Source organism: Trachinotus anak, unplaced genomic scaffold (genome assembly GCF_046630095.1).
Source record: "Trachinotus anak isolate AG129_WGS33_773 ecotype Australia unplaced genomic scaffold, CSIRO_AGI_Tana_v1 ptg000015l, whole genome shotgun sequence".
NCBI classification, from domain to species: domain Eukaryota; kingdom Metazoa; phylum Chordata; class Actinopteri; order Carangiformes; family Carangidae; genus Trachinotus; species Trachinotus anak.
Window position 1 is genome coordinate 11,716,429 of NW_027273866.1, and position 19,659 is coordinate 11,736,087.

General features: G+C 40.2%; 1 protein-coding gene across 3 annotated transcripts in view; it reads right to left on the reverse strand.

Moving 5' to 3' along the window:
- Positions 1-19,659, reverse strand: part of atrn (attractin) — a 125,912-nt gene that overhangs the window by 71,784 nt on the left and 34,469 nt on the right. For all 3 annotated transcript variants that reach the window (XM_071498090.1, XM_071498089.1, XM_071498092.1), the window contains exons 12-22: positions 17,159-17,382; positions 15,376-15,497; positions 13,877-14,015; positions 13,281-13,462; positions 10,534-10,753; positions 8,856-9,041; positions 6,914-7,159; positions 5,691-5,828; positions 3,982-4,075; positions 3,022-3,074; positions 962-1,056 (exon numbers count right to left, since the gene is read on the reverse strand). In XM_071498090.1, coding sequence (XP_071354191.1) covers positions 962-1,056; positions 3,022-3,074; positions 3,982-4,075; positions 5,691-5,828; positions 6,914-7,159; positions 8,856-9,041; positions 10,534-10,753; positions 13,281-13,462; positions 13,877-14,015; positions 15,376-15,497; positions 17,159-17,382 — 1,699 coding nt within the window. The remainder of the gene's footprint in view (positions 1-961; positions 1,057-3,021; positions 3,075-3,981; positions 4,076-5,690; positions 5,829-6,913; positions 7,160-8,855; positions 9,042-10,533; positions 10,754-13,280; positions 13,463-13,876; positions 14,016-15,375; positions 15,498-17,158; positions 17,383-19,659) is intronic.

Sequence of the window (19,659 nt, forward strand, 5' to 3'; positions counted from 1 at the left end):
AATATCTGAGAGTGTGTGATGAGTGTAGTTCACACCACGACATCACACTTCACTGTGATGTCTGTGTGTACTTGTCAGGAGCAGACTGACTTTTACAGGGTGAGATGTCGAGTCAGCGGTGCTCAATGTGTTAGCAGTACTTGTTTATTTCTTCCATTTTCCTGATATTACTGTATGTCTCATTATTCGTAAATCATGCCTGTTTATATTATTTTACAATATACCCTCATGCCCCTTTTGTTCTGCTGTATATTCTTGTTCTTTGGTAGCTTGACATATTGTAATATTTTTAATTATTTTGTTTTTTTATGTGCTCAGGTCTCCTTTGAGAATGAGATCTCAGTCTCAATGGGACTTCTATAACTTCATAAAGGTACTACAATGAAATAATACTGTTGAACAGTTTGTTGTTCTGTTCACTTACACTGTTCCTCTGCTGCTAACTGGGTTGCAATGGAGCCTACAGGGGAAGTAATAGCTGTATTATGGTTGATGCTTTTATTTTCTTTGAACTCTTTAATTACTTTTGAAGATTTAAAATAATATACTCAAACATTATAAACTTCTAAATGCTACTTACATAGCTTTAATGCAGACCTTGTGTGCATGTAATTGCATTGTGAATTCCTGTGTGTACGTCTCTGTGCAGTGAAATCATCTTTCTCCAAATGTTGTAATTTTTCACAACTGAAGGCTAAATGTTCCTTTATGGGTTCAGAAAAAAATCCTACAGTATTTCTTAAGCTAAATAAACCATTGAAAAGCCCTTTGCATGAATTAGTGTTATTTCAGTACTAACAGGAGAAATGTTTTATAAAGAAATTAGCTGCTTGACAATAATCGAGGGGGAAGAAAAAACATGATCATAATCATCATCATCATCTAGTGCTGACTTTACAGTCTTTAATCGTAATAGAAGAGACAGCTTGTGACAGTGGGGAGTTCACTGTCAGAGACGTACCTCCTCAGGTGTGGCCACGAAGTTGATGGCGGTGTAGTAGCGGTCGTCCTCCTGTGACAGGCTGAAGGTGAACTGGTAGTCGATGAGGAGCGTGTCTGTTTGAAGTGATCAAGCCGGAGGTGTGGGAGAGCGTGGAGGGAATTACAAAAGAAGAAGAAGAAAAGCTCGATCAGTGTGGTTTGAAAGTCACACAAGAACATGTTTTCAGACAGCGCTCGCCGCAGGAAATTGTCCAGATTCTCCATTCTCTTTATATCTAAAAATTTTATTGACTTTCTTGGATGGACCTGGAGATTTTAGTGTGTGTCCTGTGGTGAAGGTCAAGATAGAGGCTGGGTTATATTGCTGTGTAGCAGCCAGCATTGATCTACAGATTGCCGTCACTTCACCACAACAATATATGAAATATATCAGTAAATTTACAAACAGGAAGTCATACATGTACTGTACTAGGAAGTGACCAAACATGTCTCCATGTGTCACACACTCTCCACTGTCTTTTTTTCCACCTCTCATAATCTGGAAACTTTAAAATCAGTTCTTCATTCTCTTCCTGTGGTCTTTATTGACCTGCACAGGAAAACTCATTCACTTTGTCACTTACTGGTCACACTGGCTGCAATATTCCAACATGCTGTGATCCCTTTTCATGCTTGTTAAAATCAATGTGGGAAAAAAAAGATCTGCTACCAGCAGCTCAAAACCAAAAGAGTTGATTTATACAATAAAAAAAAAAAATTAGTTAATTACTAACAAGATCAATGAATTAGATTAATTTTATCAATTAATTTTCTGTTGATTGACTATTCATAGCAGCTCTGGTTTTTGTTAGATCATAATGAATTGTTCATTATATAAAAAACTGAGAAAAGCTGAAAATCCTCACATGTGAGCTGCTAGAACAATCCAAGATTTTAAAATTAGTTTTTGATTTATTTTATAACAATTGGCTAACCAAATATTAATAACATTAAATTCACATTGTTAAAAGAAATGCCTGCCTGACTGGGGCTGGTTGAAGAGTGCTATAAATAATGGTCGATTTGTTTTGTCTAATGTGGTTTTGTAACCTTGTTTTCTAACTCTTCAACCAGCCCCAGTCAGGCGGGCATTAACAAGCATGAAAAGGGATCACAGCATGTTGGAATATTGCAGCCAGTGTGACCAGTAAGTGACAAAGTGAATGAGTTTTCCTGTGCAGGTCAATAAAGACCACAGGAAGAGAATGAAGAACTGATTTTAAAGTTTCCAGATTATGAGAGGTGGAAAAAAGACAGTGGAGAGTGTGTGACACATGGAGACATGTTTGGTCACTTCCTAGTACAGTACATGTATGACTTCCTGTTTGTAAACTTACTGATATATTTCATATATTGTTGTGGTGAAGTGACGGCAATCTGTAGATCAATGCTGGCTGCTACACAGCAATATAACCCAGCCTCTATCTTGACCTTCACCACAGGACACACACTAAAATCTCCAGGTCCATCCAAGAAAGTCAATAAAATTTTTAGATATAAAGAGAATGGAGAATCTGGACAATTTCCTGCGGCGAGCACTGTCTGAAATATTGGATTTGATTATATTGGATTATTAAATAAGGAGGAGCAAGTGTTTGAGGGCCATGAGGACACAGTTTGTTTAATTCCACGATATGACAGACACATTATTATATTCTCCATAACTACAACTGACAAGAAAAATAATGACATGGGACTAATCTGCAGTGAGGACCAGAGGACTACAGTGAGTCCCTGGCAAATGACTGTCATCACAGCAGGGAAGCGAGAAGAACAGTTCTTCAAAAGCTTCCTGTTCCTCTGCGCCTCACTTTCATCTGCAATTCTTTCCACCTGCGACTGATTTTAAAGAAGCCGGTTCTCCTCTGGCTGTTATTTCTTTAAACATCAAACTACTTGAGACCTACTTTGATTTAAGACCCATGTACCTGTCTTGGCATTGACCTGAACAAGGAAGAAGAGTCAGGCCTCACAGTGCTTTCTATGTGTGACGCTCCCAACCCCACCCTCACTGAAGCTGGTAATTGCAATTCCACTTACAGTAGCATGTTCCTTTGAGGGGGTTGCCTTGGTAACGATTCTCGACTTCACACCTGAAAGAGACAGAGATGTGAGATAGCTGGATGGAAAGGGGGGGGGACAAAAATGGGGGACGCGGGTGACACAGAGAAAAATAGGAAGGAGAAATGGGACGATATAATTGCTGATGAAAATAAAGCAGGAGGAAACACTGGCGTCACACCGAGGGCTGAGAAAACTACCCCTACCACGTCAACAGGGACGTGGCTCTTGACCTTCAATCAGCATCATGACAGTGAAAAATCTGAAAAACGAGTGAAAGACCAAGGTCTGGTGCAGCTGATAGCATCATGTACAGACACTGTGATCATCTGTCAAACATTATCTCAAGTTTGTAATAAATTTCGGAAGCCCTATGGCTGTGGAAAGTGGTTCAGCATTTTCATCATAAAAAAGGTTCTTGACTTTTAAAAACATGCAAATACAGATTTATATCTTCTTTTATCTATTCTCTGATTGACACTGCTTGTTTTACAGTTTACTCTCATTAAACTTTCAGTGCAGGTCTGTGACCTGCACTGAAAGTTTCTCTTTTTTTGACTACTTTACTACAGTAACAGCCTGAAATCCCCAGAGGTTGGACTTGAGTTCCTCAGATCAAAACGCAAATGAAGCTCCAGTGTTCACAGAAAAGCTTCCTGTAAAAGTTCCTGCAGTGGAAAATGTTATTTGAATGGTCAAAATCTTAGCATGTGCTGCCACAAACACTGCATGTGAAAGATATAATAAAAAAAAAAAAAAAAAAAAAAAAAAAAAAAAATCAGACTAAACCATTCTCCCCCAAACTAATTTCACTGTAGTAAACTTAGATATCAAATTTAGAAGGTTTTACTAAAACTGAAGCAGAGGTGTACATGTGAACATGTAAGAGTATGGAGGCACGGCAGAGGTGGAACGAGAAGAACAGAGGGATGGACTCACAGGTGGCAGCGATCTCCTTTGATGCCCTTGGTGGTGCAGAAGCACTTGCCGTTGTTTGGGTTGCACATGCTGGCGTGGCCGTTACACTTGCAGGCTGAAGAAAAGACATGAAACATGAAAATTGTACATTAAAAATGTCTCAGTAAAGCAAAATCCATTTATATTTAATGCCAGGCTGTCATTCTAAATACACTGCTACAGAAGATTGAATGTATTGTATTATATGTAGGGTAAACATGTCTGACTCGTGTAATGTGAGTGTCAGCCCCTTCTCTTTGTAGTTCAGCTTTGAGCATAACTGTATTATCAGATTTGTGGTTTCATGTCTTGAACACACACACCTACTGATGCTGGGTTGGGTCAGGCCGTGTAGAGAAGCAGACACGGTAAACCCACATTTGTATTGATGGGAAATATCTAACTACATATTGGGATGTATATAAATTGGATAAATTGTATTTGATTGACAGTGTAATAAAATGTTGAATCATACATTAACAAAGTAAATTATCAGCGTTTGGCCAAAGGCGTTCTGGTAGTAGGTACACACAACTATGGTGCTTTGTTATAGGTCTTAAATCCAATAACAAAAACTGCTTGGGTTCAGGTCAGGCATTTCCTCAAGGTTTATCCGTCATTGCTGACGTTTTCTTTGAAGCCCCTCTGGTGTCCCTGTGGGACTTAAAGGAGTCGTCCTTTTCAGAACTGCACACAGAGGGACAGATACTCGGAAATGCTGTTCACCACACGGTCACAAACAAGTCAGAGCTCATCCTGTCTGTCACACAGAGGCAACTGTCTCATTCTCCAAAGAAACAACATGGGAGGAAAAAATGTCCAGCCCCATTCTTTAAGTTTAGCTCCACAGTCAGTTCTGTGCATAGAGTTGAGCCTGACACGTTTCAACTAAGACTCCACTCAGAGGTGGTTTTCCACATCCCAGGAGACAGTTTGTGGTTGTTACAGGTGCAAGTGTTTGGTGATTTTGAGGGCCAGTTTTATCACACCTGTTCATCTCTCATCCTTTGTATTAATGCTATTTATCATTTTTAAAATGACTGAGCCTTCTAGCGTAAACAGCTGTGAAATATGTAGAAATCTGTGTAACAATGGAGAACAGCTGCTGGAGCAACAAACAGTAATTTATGTACATGTGTTGTCTTGATTATTTGTTCATTATCTCCTTTTTGAGGTATTGATTTTCTCTTTAATCATGCTGATAAAGCCTCTAGAGTCAAACTGATGTAGAGAAAGTCATGATTAGCTGTGAAGTTTTGATACCCCCTGTGGGGGCACTTTGCTTTACAATCAGGAAGCAGAAAAAAGTATAAACAATGAATGCATAATATTGACAAGATACGCAGAGATACCAGTTTATTGATTGACTGTCACTGATATAAACCTAAGTGAATATATTCCAGAGGGACACCAAAATTGCTTTGCAGAGCTTGGAATATACTGGTGAGCTAAATGAAGCTGTGGAAGGACTGGACAATTGATTTGTTGTCCGACTGACTGACTGTTAGTATTAGCTGTGGAGCACAGTAAATCTTTAATATCCCAGGGGAATGTTTTACTGTGCAGCCAGGATTCAGGAAAATGGCCGACATAAAACTGCACTGTAAATACTGACAAGTTAAATGAAGCTGTGCGTGACACAGCCTGACTGGTTGATTTACTGCTGGCCTGAATGGCAAGCGGATACTCACGCTGGCAGCTGCCCCCGTTGGTTGGATCTCCGTAGAAGCCGGAAATGCAGCTCTCACAGTGCCGGCCCGTTGTCAGGTCCTCGCACTTCTCGCATACGCTCTCGTTGACACACTGACTGTGACCATTACATTGACAAGCTGCCAAAGAGTAAAGAAAGCACAAACTGCATGAGCATCACACACAGGAATACATGAATGAGTAAGTTAATATGCGAGTACAGAACGTGATGTGCAGTTGGGGATCTGTACGAGGTCTGAACTGTTTGTTGGTGCTGTACATGAGGTCCTTGTGATAAATACTGTTACTTTGATATTTTCTTTGTTTCCAGCTTTGTTTGTCACCATGGGGATCTACAAACTCTACAAAGATTGGTCAGCCACTGCAGTTCATTGGGAAGTTTATCACTTCATTTTAGATTATAATGAATGAGTGAAACAATCCCTCTGAGGATAAACATTCTCAGATATTATGGTTGTTGGAGAATTCCTGTTTCATTTTATGGCTCACTCATCACAAGAAATCATTATGCAGTGGGTGTAGTTGCAGTTGTGTAATGCCTGTGGCTCTGACAGAAGCCTTTTAAAATAATAAAAAAATAAGCATGTTGAGCAGCTTGGGCTTTAGACTGAAAGCATGTGTTACAATTAGGAGGAGTGGTGTTTGGAAGAGGTGGACATTTGGAAGGTAGCAATAATATTTTGTTTTCATCATTTCTAGTGTTGTTCACCTTCCTCTACACATCCAGTGTTTTCAGAGCTTGAACCATATTAGCACCTACAACATAAAACCTGTCCCTTGTGAGTCCCCCATCTTTATGAATATGTGAAACCAAACCACTGGAGAGCCCCCATTCAGAAAATGACAATTATTTTTGAAAACAGAAAATAATATTCCTGGGATTCAATTTAAAAGAGTACTTCAGCAGTGAAGTTGGGCGACTGACAAGAAACATAAAAAAATGGAGAAGTTGATGTAGCAGAGACTGAAGGCTCTAGTGAGGGTCAAGCTCCAAAAACACACTAAACTTCCCAAAATGCAACCTGATAGCATCTTTAGGGCCATTTATATGGTCTCTTATATACCGTGTATAATGATCTATTTGATTTTAATTCAAAGCACAGAATCCATTGCAAAAACACAATTTACACAGAGCATGAAATAAAGCAGTATTTTCAAAGAATTTATATCTAGATCACAAAACAAAACTCAGAGCCTCTCCTACCTGGGCAGTGGATGAAGGACCAGTTGTATTTAGCCTCGTTGGGGCACATGCTGGCATTGAGGGCCGGCTGGGGGCTGGCGGGCAGACCAGGCAGAGTGGATGGGGCTGGGACCGAAGTCTGGAAGGGCCCGCGGTATGAGCCCTCAATACACTGACCTTTGCCCGTGTTACTGGGGTCGGTGCACCAGCCGCAGCCGGGCTGGTCCAGACACTGGCCACATGTTCTGTACCCAGAGCAGTTCTCCGCTGCATCAAAACACACAACACAGCACAGCACCACCAGTCCATGAGTGATGGGCGAGGGTGAGCTTATTATGCTTGGTGTTAGGAAGTAAGCTCCAGCCCTTTCATAAGTTCAAACTAATAACTCCCACAACACCTTCATAAGGCTCAACAGTAAATTCAGCTCATTCCTGAGATACTGCTTCTCTCCATAGAAATTTGCCTATATTTTAATTCCAAACTCTCAGCCCTCGAGGGGTTTCTCTGCTTATGGCTGTAAGCAACAATTTCTACTTAATTGACCTGTTCTCTCCTGCACCGCACAAAAACCAAGTACCAAACTATTATTAATCCCCATCTCATCAACTGGAGGGGGCACGGTTTAATGTGCTCGGCTAAATGAAGGTTAAAAAAAACAAACAAATATTTAAAGACGCTCTGCTCCAGGAAGCCACACTTATTTAAAACATTGCCTTTTACACTCTTCTTAAGCCTGATGAAGATCGCTACATATAGTTGAGTGGATTTAGTAAATTAACTGAAAGTTGAGCATTACGTGAGCCAACTTCAGATATATGCTTTTACATTTGTTTACAGTTTTCCTCATTTCATGGATTGCAGCTTATGAATCCTGACTGAAAAAGCAGTGGTTGCACAACATATATACACATATGTTGTTGCAACTCCATCAGAACTTTAAATAGCATGCTACAACAATTTCATGTCTCAGAAAGTGTTTTCGCAAAGTATTTTCTATGGCAGTAACAGCAATTTGTTTGGAGTAAACAGGAGAAGGCATAGAGAGATCTGTGCATATTTTAAAGTAAATATTTTATGAATAATCAGTGGGTTACAACTCTAGAGATGGCGATGCGAGGACTGCAAACATATGGCAGGGTCAACAAAGCTCCCGTCAACTGATGAAACGACACAAAAAAGAATCCATCAGCAGAGAGGAGAGTAATGAAATTTTCTGAAAATGACTTTGTGATTTGGTTCTAAAACCCGGAAAACTAAATGCAAGTAAACATTCATTCATTATTCATCTATTACTGGACACATTGTCCTCCATATATAAAGATGTGCTTTCCTGTAGAGAGTTTAATTTTTGACCTGCTGGTGCACTGAGTAAGGAATGAATTAATCATTAAGAGTACCAACTGAAATTACTCACAAATTATATATTTCTCTCCAAGAAACTTCATCAGATAATCATTCAGGAATTATGGCCCCGTAAAATACAGTGTGACCAAGAGGAGTTGAAGAACTAATTTGTGAAAGACTGACAAGTTCTAAGGTTTAAAGTGGCTCTGGAAATCATCTCATGTAGTTAGTTGATTTGTTATTTGCAACATTGTCTCAATGTAAAAGTAGAAACATTACAACACCTCTACTATTTATATTGACATGCTCAGTGCCAAAACTAGACATCACAGAAGGGCAATGTCTTGCCTCTATCAGGCCTTTCTCCACTGGGTTTTTAAATAATTTCTTTTGACTTAACTGCACTGTCCTACATACTGCACATTGTTATGAAAGAGAATGAATTACATAAATGATCTTTTTTTGAATACATGTAACATTTTTTGGACTGAATATATGTTGGTTGTGTCTACAATTATGGTGTGTTTTGCTAAAAATCACAAAAAAGGAAGGAACCTCAATGATTGTAAAATGAAGCCTGTAAATTAACAAGAGGAACACAGCAGAATAATCTTACGTGGACAGGTGTTCATGGTGTACCACTCCATACACTGTCCGAAGGGGAAGGAGGCCACGTAGGCGTTGGAGTCGACGCACTGCTTCATGTTGCTGCACCACATGCACTCGGAGCTGCTGCTGGTGCATTCGCTGCAGGTGGTTCGCATGGCACATGGCGTCCGGCACTGCTTGGCGCTGTGGTTGGCTGAGGAACATTTTCAACAAGTTGCATTTAAGGCCATTGGAGTATGAATGCACAGATTCTCTAGCATGGTTGTCTCAGCAGGAGTGGCAGTGCTCTCCCTGATTAACTCTAGTGGACTCCAATAAACAAGGTGGTACAATGGTACTTTACTATATACTGGAGAGGAGAACAACATGGATAACTGATGCCAAAAAATAAAAAACAAAATAAATAAAAAAAAAAAAAGGTTACAAAGTCGATCCTAATACTTTCCAGTCATTAATTCTGATACAACCCCCCAGAAAATTGAATGAAGCTTAAATCTATTTACAAACTGATGTCAGCCTTCATCAATTTTCCAATATATTTCTCCATTTTTACATTGTAAAATGTGTGTAAAAAATCATCTTCATGGCTGATGGCCATGCAGTACACATTTTGAAAGCAGCTGGTAGCACTTACATCTGCAATTAAAGGGGTGCTACCACAATTTAGTGAGGTACTCCCATAAAGTTAGGTGACTGGCAAGAGACAAATGAAAACTGAACGGTCAAAAGTGAGGCAGTAGAGGCCGATGATGAAGTTTTAGTATCTAGTTTTGGTCCAAAAACAATAGATCCTAAATTAGAAATAATGCAACTCTTTCATCAGCCCTTCCCTGATTGCTGTATTCCCACAAACTTTCAAACTAGATGTCTGATGTAAACTAGTCAAGGTGAGTTTGATGTATTTCCTGCAAACGTTATTGGTACACTTAATAAAAGAACTTAAAGAAAGAGAGCATGCCAATGCTAATCTTTTATGTCTCTGGGGCCTTTTGCCCAATTTCCTTTACCTGTCATGTAAGACAGCAAGCTATGATTGATCAGTGCTCAAAGCGTAGTCTCACATTTCTCTCAACCAACTCATAAGAGGAGTTTAACTGTGACCTCAGACATGAATCTAGTTTTGTTACCAGCATTATGTGTCTGTAGTGTAAGTTCAATGATTTGTAGAAACGCTGGGAATGATTTGAAAAAAAAAAGAAGCTAATATCAGATTAAATGTTCGCTTTATTTTGAATATCTTCGCCGATATATCTTGCCGTTAAACAGTCCTTTTCTTGAGAGCTAGTTTGTGAACTACTGTATTATGATGCACAAGAGCACCCATGGCGGGCACCGTAATACTCTGCTGTTTGGGTTCAACGGTTGAAAAAATGTAGTTCCAAAGGAAATCGCTGATTGACATCTCAACTGATACTGTGGGTATTTTTGGTGGCCCTTTAAGTGGCTTGAACACGTTTTTGTGGATAGTCCCGTCCAAAGCAGCACATTGCTCAGCTTCTGTGCTGGTGGTCCCAGCTGCTTCTCTACACTGGGACCTCACACAACCCCATGTTGAATAACCCAAACTATCACTTTAACTTTACATGTTTGGTGGTTATGCACTGTGGTGAGTTTCATCGTAAAATCTAACAGCTAATTGCCCCGAACGTTTGATGATGAACATCAGTGTAGTACTGTGAACCCACCTGGTCGTTCACACAGGCTTCCGTTTACCGGGTTGATGCAGGTTTGGGCTTTCAGTCCGCTGGACGCCGGCTCGGCCAAGTAGCCACAGAAGCCGGCGTCGCTCGGTTCCCCGGGCAGCCACTGCAGGGTGGTGTTGGTGAAGGGCGACATGTCCTCCCAGCACCAGTACGACACATTGATTTTCCTGAGCCCCACCCAGGGTGTCACTGTGGCCTTGTACTGTAAACAGACACAGGAGCAAAGTCAAAACAAGGGTTTTATACACATTGTTGTTTTATTCAGCACTGTGTTCAAGTTCAGTCTAATTGCTACTCCTTTACTAACATCCCTTCTTCTGCTCTTTATATCAAGTTTTCTTTAAATCAGCCTCTCAACTGAACATCTATCACCGAGTGCTTGTTTGTTACCCAGACTGTAAACAACAAAAACAGAACAAGTCAGATCAATTTTTCATCTGGACTGACAAATTTCACTGGACTGACTGAGCGGCGATAAAAAGCAGATTTACCTCAATGGGCTTGAGAGACTCTATTATCTGTCCCATCTCTAATCAATGGCCACGCTGTTGCAGTAGTAGTAAACTCAGCCAGCTCTATCCCTCACAAACGTGACTGGAATTACCGTTCCGTCAGGTTTACTTGCATTTCATGGATTGATTGATCCTGTCTGGAAATACTTGGAACTGCTAAAAAGCACCAATGCTGTCAATATAACATAACAGGAAGACTTGAAGGATGTTTCAGAGTCTGCACAGAGTTTGAAAACTATTGTAATTCCAGAGGTGTTGAGCCTTAACTCTTCTGCACAAACATTACCTGTAACCTGATTGACTTTAGACCAACAGAGGAAATCTACACTATGGATGAGAAATACTTGATTCCAGGCTCACTTTGCGATTCAGACTCCTATGTCTTCTTTTTTTGATTTAGCTTCAAATTTACATATGTCATTTGGTGGCTGCAGGGCACTGTGTAGGATCATAAGTGGCTTACATTTTTGCATGGGTGGCCTCAGTGAGGGATGGCAGTGTTGGCACCCATTGGGTGATCCACACAGAAAGTAAAGCAGGACTGCAGCTGGAGATGACACCGTGTTTTATTTAAGTGCAGAGCGGGTCGTTAGAGCTGTACTCTCACAGTGCTTTTGACACATTTAGGATTATGTAATATTCTTCAGTGAAGTTAAGTGTAGACACAAACTAAAATACTTAGACAAATTTAGCTGTGATTAGACCAATAATGTGGGTCTAAAAAAAACAGCATGAAAAGCTGAGACACTCATCTACAGTGCTTATTGATTCAGGAAATGTGATAGTGTGAATCTTATTTTAGCAAAGAAAATTTGTTCTTTCTTTGAAGGATTTCAGGACACTCAGTGGCGACATTTTAGGGCTTCAATTAACAATTATCCGTTATCCATTATTCTGTTGCTTATTTTCTTGAGTAATCAACTGATTGATTAATCATTTAGTGCAGAAAACTTGCAGAAAATATGGTCACAGTCTCCCCTTCCCGAGTTATATCACTGAATAATAGCCAGAATGAAGTTGACCTTTGAACTTTTGGATATAAATGTCAGCACTTCATTTTATCCTGTTAGACATTTGTGTTAAATTCTGCAAATTAATGCATGAATTTGTGAATTATGGCCGAAAACATGTTCTGTGAGGTCACAGTGAACTTTGACCTTTGACCACCAAAATCTAATCAGGTCATCTTTGAGCCCAAGTGAATGTTTGTGCCGAATTTAGAGAAACTCCCACAAGGTGTTAATTTGGTATCACGTTCAGGTGAATGGGATGGACAGAAAACATGATGACCTGACTGACTGAAAGCTGACTTTAGTCAGTTTGACTCAGTGCAGCTGAGACGATCTCATTTGTATGTACTTTTTTCAGCATGTGTTGAAATATTCACTTATATTATGTTAATATTACGAGCTAAATGGTGCAGGATCAAAGATCAAGGTCGGGAGAGTAGATTCAAAGACAATGCTACTGCTCTTAGCAAATGCATTTCCTCTATACTGTATAAATTATTTCTCTGTGCAAGAGTCAAACCATGGTTGCTAACACTGTACATGTCCCCACCCTTCACGTGTATCTGTAGGTATGTGACCTGCATCTGATAAAAAGCAGCAGCTTGTGATGGCTGGTGGATTGTTGGAATAGATTTCTGTGTGTTTGCTCTAATGGAGCGGGTAAGAGATGTCTGAGCTCTGAGGAAACTATCTGTTAATGTAACAGTTGTTTCACGCCCACTGGTCCAAAAATTACGGACAAAGAGAAGCCGACCAGAGCTCACCTGCAGATACAAAGACAACGTCTCCATAGAGAGAAGCTACCACAAAGACATTCAAGTTCAGAGACTAAAAATATGCACAACAGTCAATTTCAAATTCAAACAAGAAATCAGATGGTTTCTTTGTGGTTTTCTTTCTGGTTAGTGTGTCACTTCTTGTAAGATTCTTTTTCATGTTTTTCTTGTCTCATCCGTCAAAGAGGATTTTCATTCTACACAACATCCTGATTCATTTCAATAATATATCATCCTTCAGTCTTTGGTTGATGTGATCTTCTTGCTGTCATTATCTATTTTATTTTAACTTTCTGTGTATCTCAAGTTTTATTGATATATATTAGTCACTGCAGATGTGAAGACCTACTTATCAGTGGTGGTGGGGGGGTATCAAAGTTTTATCTAATCTGGTAAGTAATCCCCAGGACCAGAGCCCTCCTCCGTCTTACCACCACGCTCATGATCTGCAGCTCCTTCAGGACAAAGTCCACCTTCTTCTGTGTGGTGAGCGAGGCCAGCACAGCGTTGTGGCTCCTGCAGGCCAGCTTGGCATTGTCGTACGAGTCCTTCGCTGTGATGAACTTCAGACAGGAGTTACCAACCAAGTGCCAGCTTTCACCACACACATTTTCTGGAATGGAGAGAACAGATGAGGAGTTGGTACGAAAGACGCCATAGGCTGGCTGACATGTTAGTAGGGTGAACTGGGATCTTTTTGTTCCTATATATTAATATCACCTTGATTGGTACTTACCTTTAAATATTTATTAGAAAAGGTCTGAGGTCTTGTATTGTACTTTTTGCAATAAATACAAGAATCTGTATCTTTGCATGAGGGAAAAGTTTAATTTTAGGATAATCTGGATGTTAGTTTTAGTTTTCTTTTAGCAGTAAAAACTCATAAATGATAAGAGAGATGGTCAGAAATGAAAATAAGTCTCTGTCTGTGCATGTAGTGAATGTATGTACAAGTATAGCAGGTGTGTGATGTGCTAAGTTTTGAAATGAAATGGTTTTATTTCTGTTCAACAACTTCCATAGTTACCTGGCAGTGAGATGCACTCCTGGTTGCGAGGCTCCCACTGACAGTTCTGGTCCACAGAGCAGCTCTTGCAGCTGGTTTTCTTGTTGCACACATACGAGGGGTTGTCCTTGGGGCAAACATCAAACTCCCCTATCGCCCCCTGAGAGAGGAAAGCAGAGAATAACAGGCTTCAACTCTTAGGCCTCAAAGTACCAAATTATTACATTTCATGCTCCATAAATGACACCGGTTTCTGCAAAATGAAACAGTATTTCATTATTTCATTATGAACACGATGGGATTTCATGAAGATGATGCAGGTCATTTTGGGTTGATGAGATTTTCAGTGAAAAAGAGTCAAGTTTTTTTCCCTCATGACGCCATAGCTGTTTGAACAGAAAGGCAGGTTATTGGATGTATTAGATTATCAAATTGGGGGGGCGCTCAGAGTGTAGACCTTCCCCAAGGCCGGTGTCAAACAACATACACCAGAATTCAGAGAAAAAAATTCAAATCCACAGTAAATGATTTGGATCTGCCCCAAAATTTAATGGGTTCTTCCCTTACCCATGACCCATCCCTCCACTGCTGATAAACAAACAAAGCAACAGACATGGTTGAAAACATAACCTCCTTGGCGGAGGTAATTACCCTACAGAAATGAACCCTTATTTATCAGATATTGGAGTCAAGTGCAGGTATGAGTGCTGATAGCATCTCAGTGAGCAGTGATTTAATCACAGTTTGATAAATCAGATTCAGAACGTGCTCCATCAGTTCTCCATTTAATCATTATTCAAATGTGACATGTCCTAATTTATAAGGTGAAGCAACTTTTGGAGGAAATGAAAGAACGGCGTGTGACAACATTTGTGTGTCTTATTCTAAATAACAACAATCAGTTAGTGGAAGTGCACTGGAACAGTCTGTATGAACCCATAACCAGAATCAGAACCAGATCCAGGTTTATTGCCAAGATAAGGCAAAAGCAAGTACTGCAAGTTAGCTTCAATATCAATATAAAATGTTTCCAATAAAATATCTACAATAATATACAATATAAAGATAATACAAATATATACACAATGTGCAATAGGAATGGCGGGGTTTGCAATAGTTCACAGTATGAAGTAGGTGGAAGGAGGTGGGAGGGGACAACTGATATAAATTGTTAAAATTACATTTCTGCTTGTATGGCAGGAACATTCTATACACTGGTTTGTTTTGTTATGGAGGATGTGATTTTCTTTAAATGTAATGTTTTTCATGGGCAATGAAAACAAATATGAATCTATATTATAAAACATCTGGAAATGAAATGAGAATCCACCCATCTCAAAATCAGATCTGAACCATTTGTGGCATGAAAAAGGAGGGAGGGGGTGTAGAGAAATGTTTTCATAAACAAAAACAAAGATAAGAGGTTAGTGGTGATGTCCATTTATCCTCACACCAGGGTCGGAGTTAGCAGGGTTAGCAGTTAGCAGTGTTAGCAGAGCCAGCGGTGTCAGCTCTCTTACTGTGGCGGAGGTGCAGTTGCTTCCCAGAGACACACACTGACTCGAACACCACTGGCAGCCGTTGGTGTTGGCAGTGCAGCTGTAGCAGTCTGTGTACTGGTCACATCTCTCATTATCGGCATCTGCAAAGTTTGGAAAAACGTGGCATATAATTACTTTCACAAATCCACTATTTTGTAATAACATAGACAGAGATGATAATTTTCTTAACCAGACAGTCCAGATGCCTTGTCTGTTTTTTATTGTTATATTCATGAATAATAGAAAGAGGCTACTGAAAAAATGAGTGTCGCTGTTTAATGTTAGTAATTTACCAGAAAACACTGGTTCAAAAAACTATTTTCTATCCAAGACAGAACCACTTAAGAAGCTTTTTCTCATTTATGGAAATAAATAATAATATGAATATCTCTTTCTTTTCAGGAGTCTGTGTGGTATTATCAGGACAATGTGGAGCTGATGTTAATCTATAATTTCAACTACTGCACTTCACATTGAGAATTTGACTTGCAGTCCTGAAGTGAAAGTGCAGGGAATTTATTTAGGTCTTCTTTGTTTCTCCCAAACAGTCATTCTGACTCTGCCAGATCAGTCCACGCTTCCTGGACACGAGGTTTCTTCTGGGGAAACTGGGGCAGGGTGACTGCCAGACAGCAGCAGAGCAGAGGGCCTTGCTGGTATTAAATGTGCTTGAAAGATATTCCGGGGCACAGTTTCCATCTGCCAGCGTTTCTGTGGACGCCGGCACTGGAAAATGAGACTGGCCGTGTTGGTCGAAATGAGGATTTTTTTTTTAGCAAACAGCAAACAGAAGAGAATTCTCTGCGGGAAGCAGAGAGACCTGGCTGGACTGTCCCTGATGATTACTTCCTCCTGTCCTATCTGACACACACACAAACAGAGCAGTAGAACCTGTGGACTGGGCCACACTGACATGAGATGCGTTTATAGGACAATAATGCACATGGGACACACACACATACACACACGTCAGGCTGAAGCATTCAGTCTACAAGTAGAATATCCTCACAATTGAGCAGCTGATCAAGAGAGTGTTTTTCATCCATAAAATATGTGATTATTAATGATAATTTCTGTTGATAAAATCATTCATAAATCAACTGAGTGTTTCATCACACATAGAGAAATGTTTCTCAAGATGCATTGAGACCACTTTCTTTACATTTCCAAACCTCACACATCCTTGTGACGCATTTTATGCCATTTTCGCTCTTTGATGTGTAAGACTTCATCCGCAGTCCGTGACAAACAAGCTGTTTCTGTCACTCTGTGTATCTCATCGGACATCAGTGCTGTGAATGCAGATGAGTTCTGCAGTTCTGCAGACACTCGACAAAAACAGAATCTAAACCTGCAAACCATCTTGTGATGGGATCTCAGGAGCTGCGACGCCTGTCAACATGCTGACGTTCAGACCAGTAGGTATTACATTACATTATTATATGTGTACTCAGTATTCATGGGTCAGACCACACCCATCTTAGAATTTTAGCCTTTTTATGTTATGCTATTGTGGAGAAAAAATGTGTCCACAGGCATTTAAACACCTGCTCTAAATCGATTCTGTGGCAGTTCCTGCTCCAGGAACATATTTTGCTATGATCACACACACACACACACACACACACACACACACACACACACACACACAAAGTGAAAACAACACCAGCGCCACTGTCAGGACTGGTAATCATCTTGGATTAGCTTTACACAGCAGACATGCACAAATGCAGGATTTCAATGTGATGGCAGAGTCACTTACATAATCTTGTGTTACAGGAGGAAGTTAGCTGCTGCTGTTCAGAACCAATACTGTTGCCCTCCCAGGGCAGGCAGGCACCCTGGGTGCTGTTCCAGACACAGTGGATCCCTGTCCAGGCCTGGCTGCAGGACGCCTGGCTGGAGAAGGCCAGGCAGCTGGGCGAGGTGTACATGAGGACGTCACTGAGCAGCAGGCTGTTGAAGCCACCAAACACGTACATCACACTGTAAGAGAGAAGGGTAAAGAAGATGTTAGGAGACTTTAGGAGACAGAGGTGTTTACAGTGAGAGCCAAAGCAGCCTCGTCCAAGTGGTGGTGTTTTTCTCTGGGCTTCAACCTGTCTCACCAGTCTGCTAAATCCCCAACAACAGCTCTCTTCTTGTGAGGATGGACCTGACAGACCCCCCTGCTGTGAGTGTATGTGTGAGGTTGGGTGCCAGGTCCAGGGCATGTTTGAACATCCTTCTCCACTGGCCTCCTTCCAGCTGCTGGGATTACTTTGTGAGTGTGGGTGTGTATGTGTGCGCTGCTGCCGGTGGCGGCAGTGGCGGCAGCTGTGCAGGTTGGATGTGTAATTTGCACCAGACTGATCAAAAGTCTCCTTGGATCACAGAGGTCACACTTCAAACTGTTCGCTCTGGACTCCCTGCAGAGTGCCCAGGTCAGGAGGAGGAGAATGTGGAGTCTTGCACAGAAGCACGTCTGGTTAGCCTCATTCAAAAATATATGAATCACTGAAGGAAGGAGAGGATGACCAAGATAGTGAAATGATGTATAAAAAGGGTCAGTTCACCCGAAGTAAAGAAAAAACATTATCTGACTTACATCAAAATCAACCGAGTTATGAGATATCCACCTCTGGAAAACTCTTTCCAGATGTAATGTCCTAATTTCTCTAGATAAACATGTTGTCAGCAGTTTTCACAGGGAATCTTTCTTCAGGAGAAACTAGTTCTGATGATAGCTGTTGACAGTGAGGTCTGAATGGACACGTAAATATAAAAATGAGTGGCTTAGCAAGAGCATTAACATGAAGAATGAATAAGTGATTGGACATTTAATGGTTGATTGGATGTGCTATAACATCTAAGGTTTTTACACACATTATTTTGTGTATTCTGAAAGATATGAAGCTGAATTAAAAATGAAAACCTTTAATTGGGTGGACAAAATCTACAAAGTTTAAAAAAAAAAAAAAAAAAAAAAAAAAAAAAACAGGATGAAAAGTCAAAAACAATAAAGTTATGGATGAGTGCAAATGTGGGAAGATGTTTGCTGGAGTCAGACAATAGAAGCTTTAGAAGTAAAGAGCTAATCCTCAAAGCTAGAAGCCAAAGTAAAGAGGCTAAAGTAAGGGCTGAGTGATGGTGCTGACCAACATCATTGGTTTCTCTCAACATTCAAACTCAAACCTGACCTTCAAGACCTCAGCTTCATCTTTACAGAAGCTTCTCTGAGAGCATTTCCACAGACTCTTCTCTCTGCTCTCCACTCTCCATTTTCTTCTCCTTAATGTGCGTGTCGTCATCCTGTCATGAAGTGTTGCTGTAAAGTGTCTTTTAATGTTTTCCTTCTCTATATTCAGTCCTGAACTCTGTGATCTTGCACTGAATCTTTATTTGACCAATGAATGAACGAATGCATGAACAAACTGTTAATTGCTCCTGAGGAGCTGGAGTCATCAGTGAGGATTGACTCAAACTGGGCTGGTGATTCATGTTAATATTTGATGCGTTCTCTACAACAGGATGTATAATTTAATATGGATCGCTGTGTCTTGCTCTGCTGGCAGAGCAGATAATACTTACCGATGAGTCACAGCACCATGCGCATCGCAATCTATTCATATTGCAGACTAATAATGAAATGTCATGTGTGAACGCACAGGAAAGAATTGGGTTTTTTTTCCAGTTGGCCTTGGTTGTTGGTGTTTTTTCTTTCCCAAGTTTTACAGTATTTTGAAGATTTTTGTCTTTGTCAACTCAGCACATTCATTTTTTTCCTTTTTATTTACTTTTATAAAGTTTAATTAAAAACTTTCACTTCCAAAGGTCAACTGTTAATGTAAAGAGTAAATATTGTTAATATTAGATGCAATTATATGAGAACTATATGATAATACCTGAATCAAAACAGTCATTATTATAAAAGTAGAAATTTTCTGGCTGATGTTTTCTACACATGAATCGCATTTCGGATTTACATTGTCCACATTAATCCATTTTCTCTATAGCCTCTGCTCTCCTACAACTATGTTCCAAGTGCACAGAGATGTGATCATGAATAAAAGAACCAGGATAGGAAGCAAGGAGACTGTAATTTACCATTAGAAAAGCTGAAGACTCCCATAATGTCAAACCTTGTGCAATACATGTGAAAAAAGAAAAGAAAGAAAATCCCAGCTCATCTTTACATAAAAGGCAGATACTAAACATATTCCAGATCCACATCAGCGTGCCTTTAAATACCATGAGTGAGTGCATAATTAAACATGTGGGGGC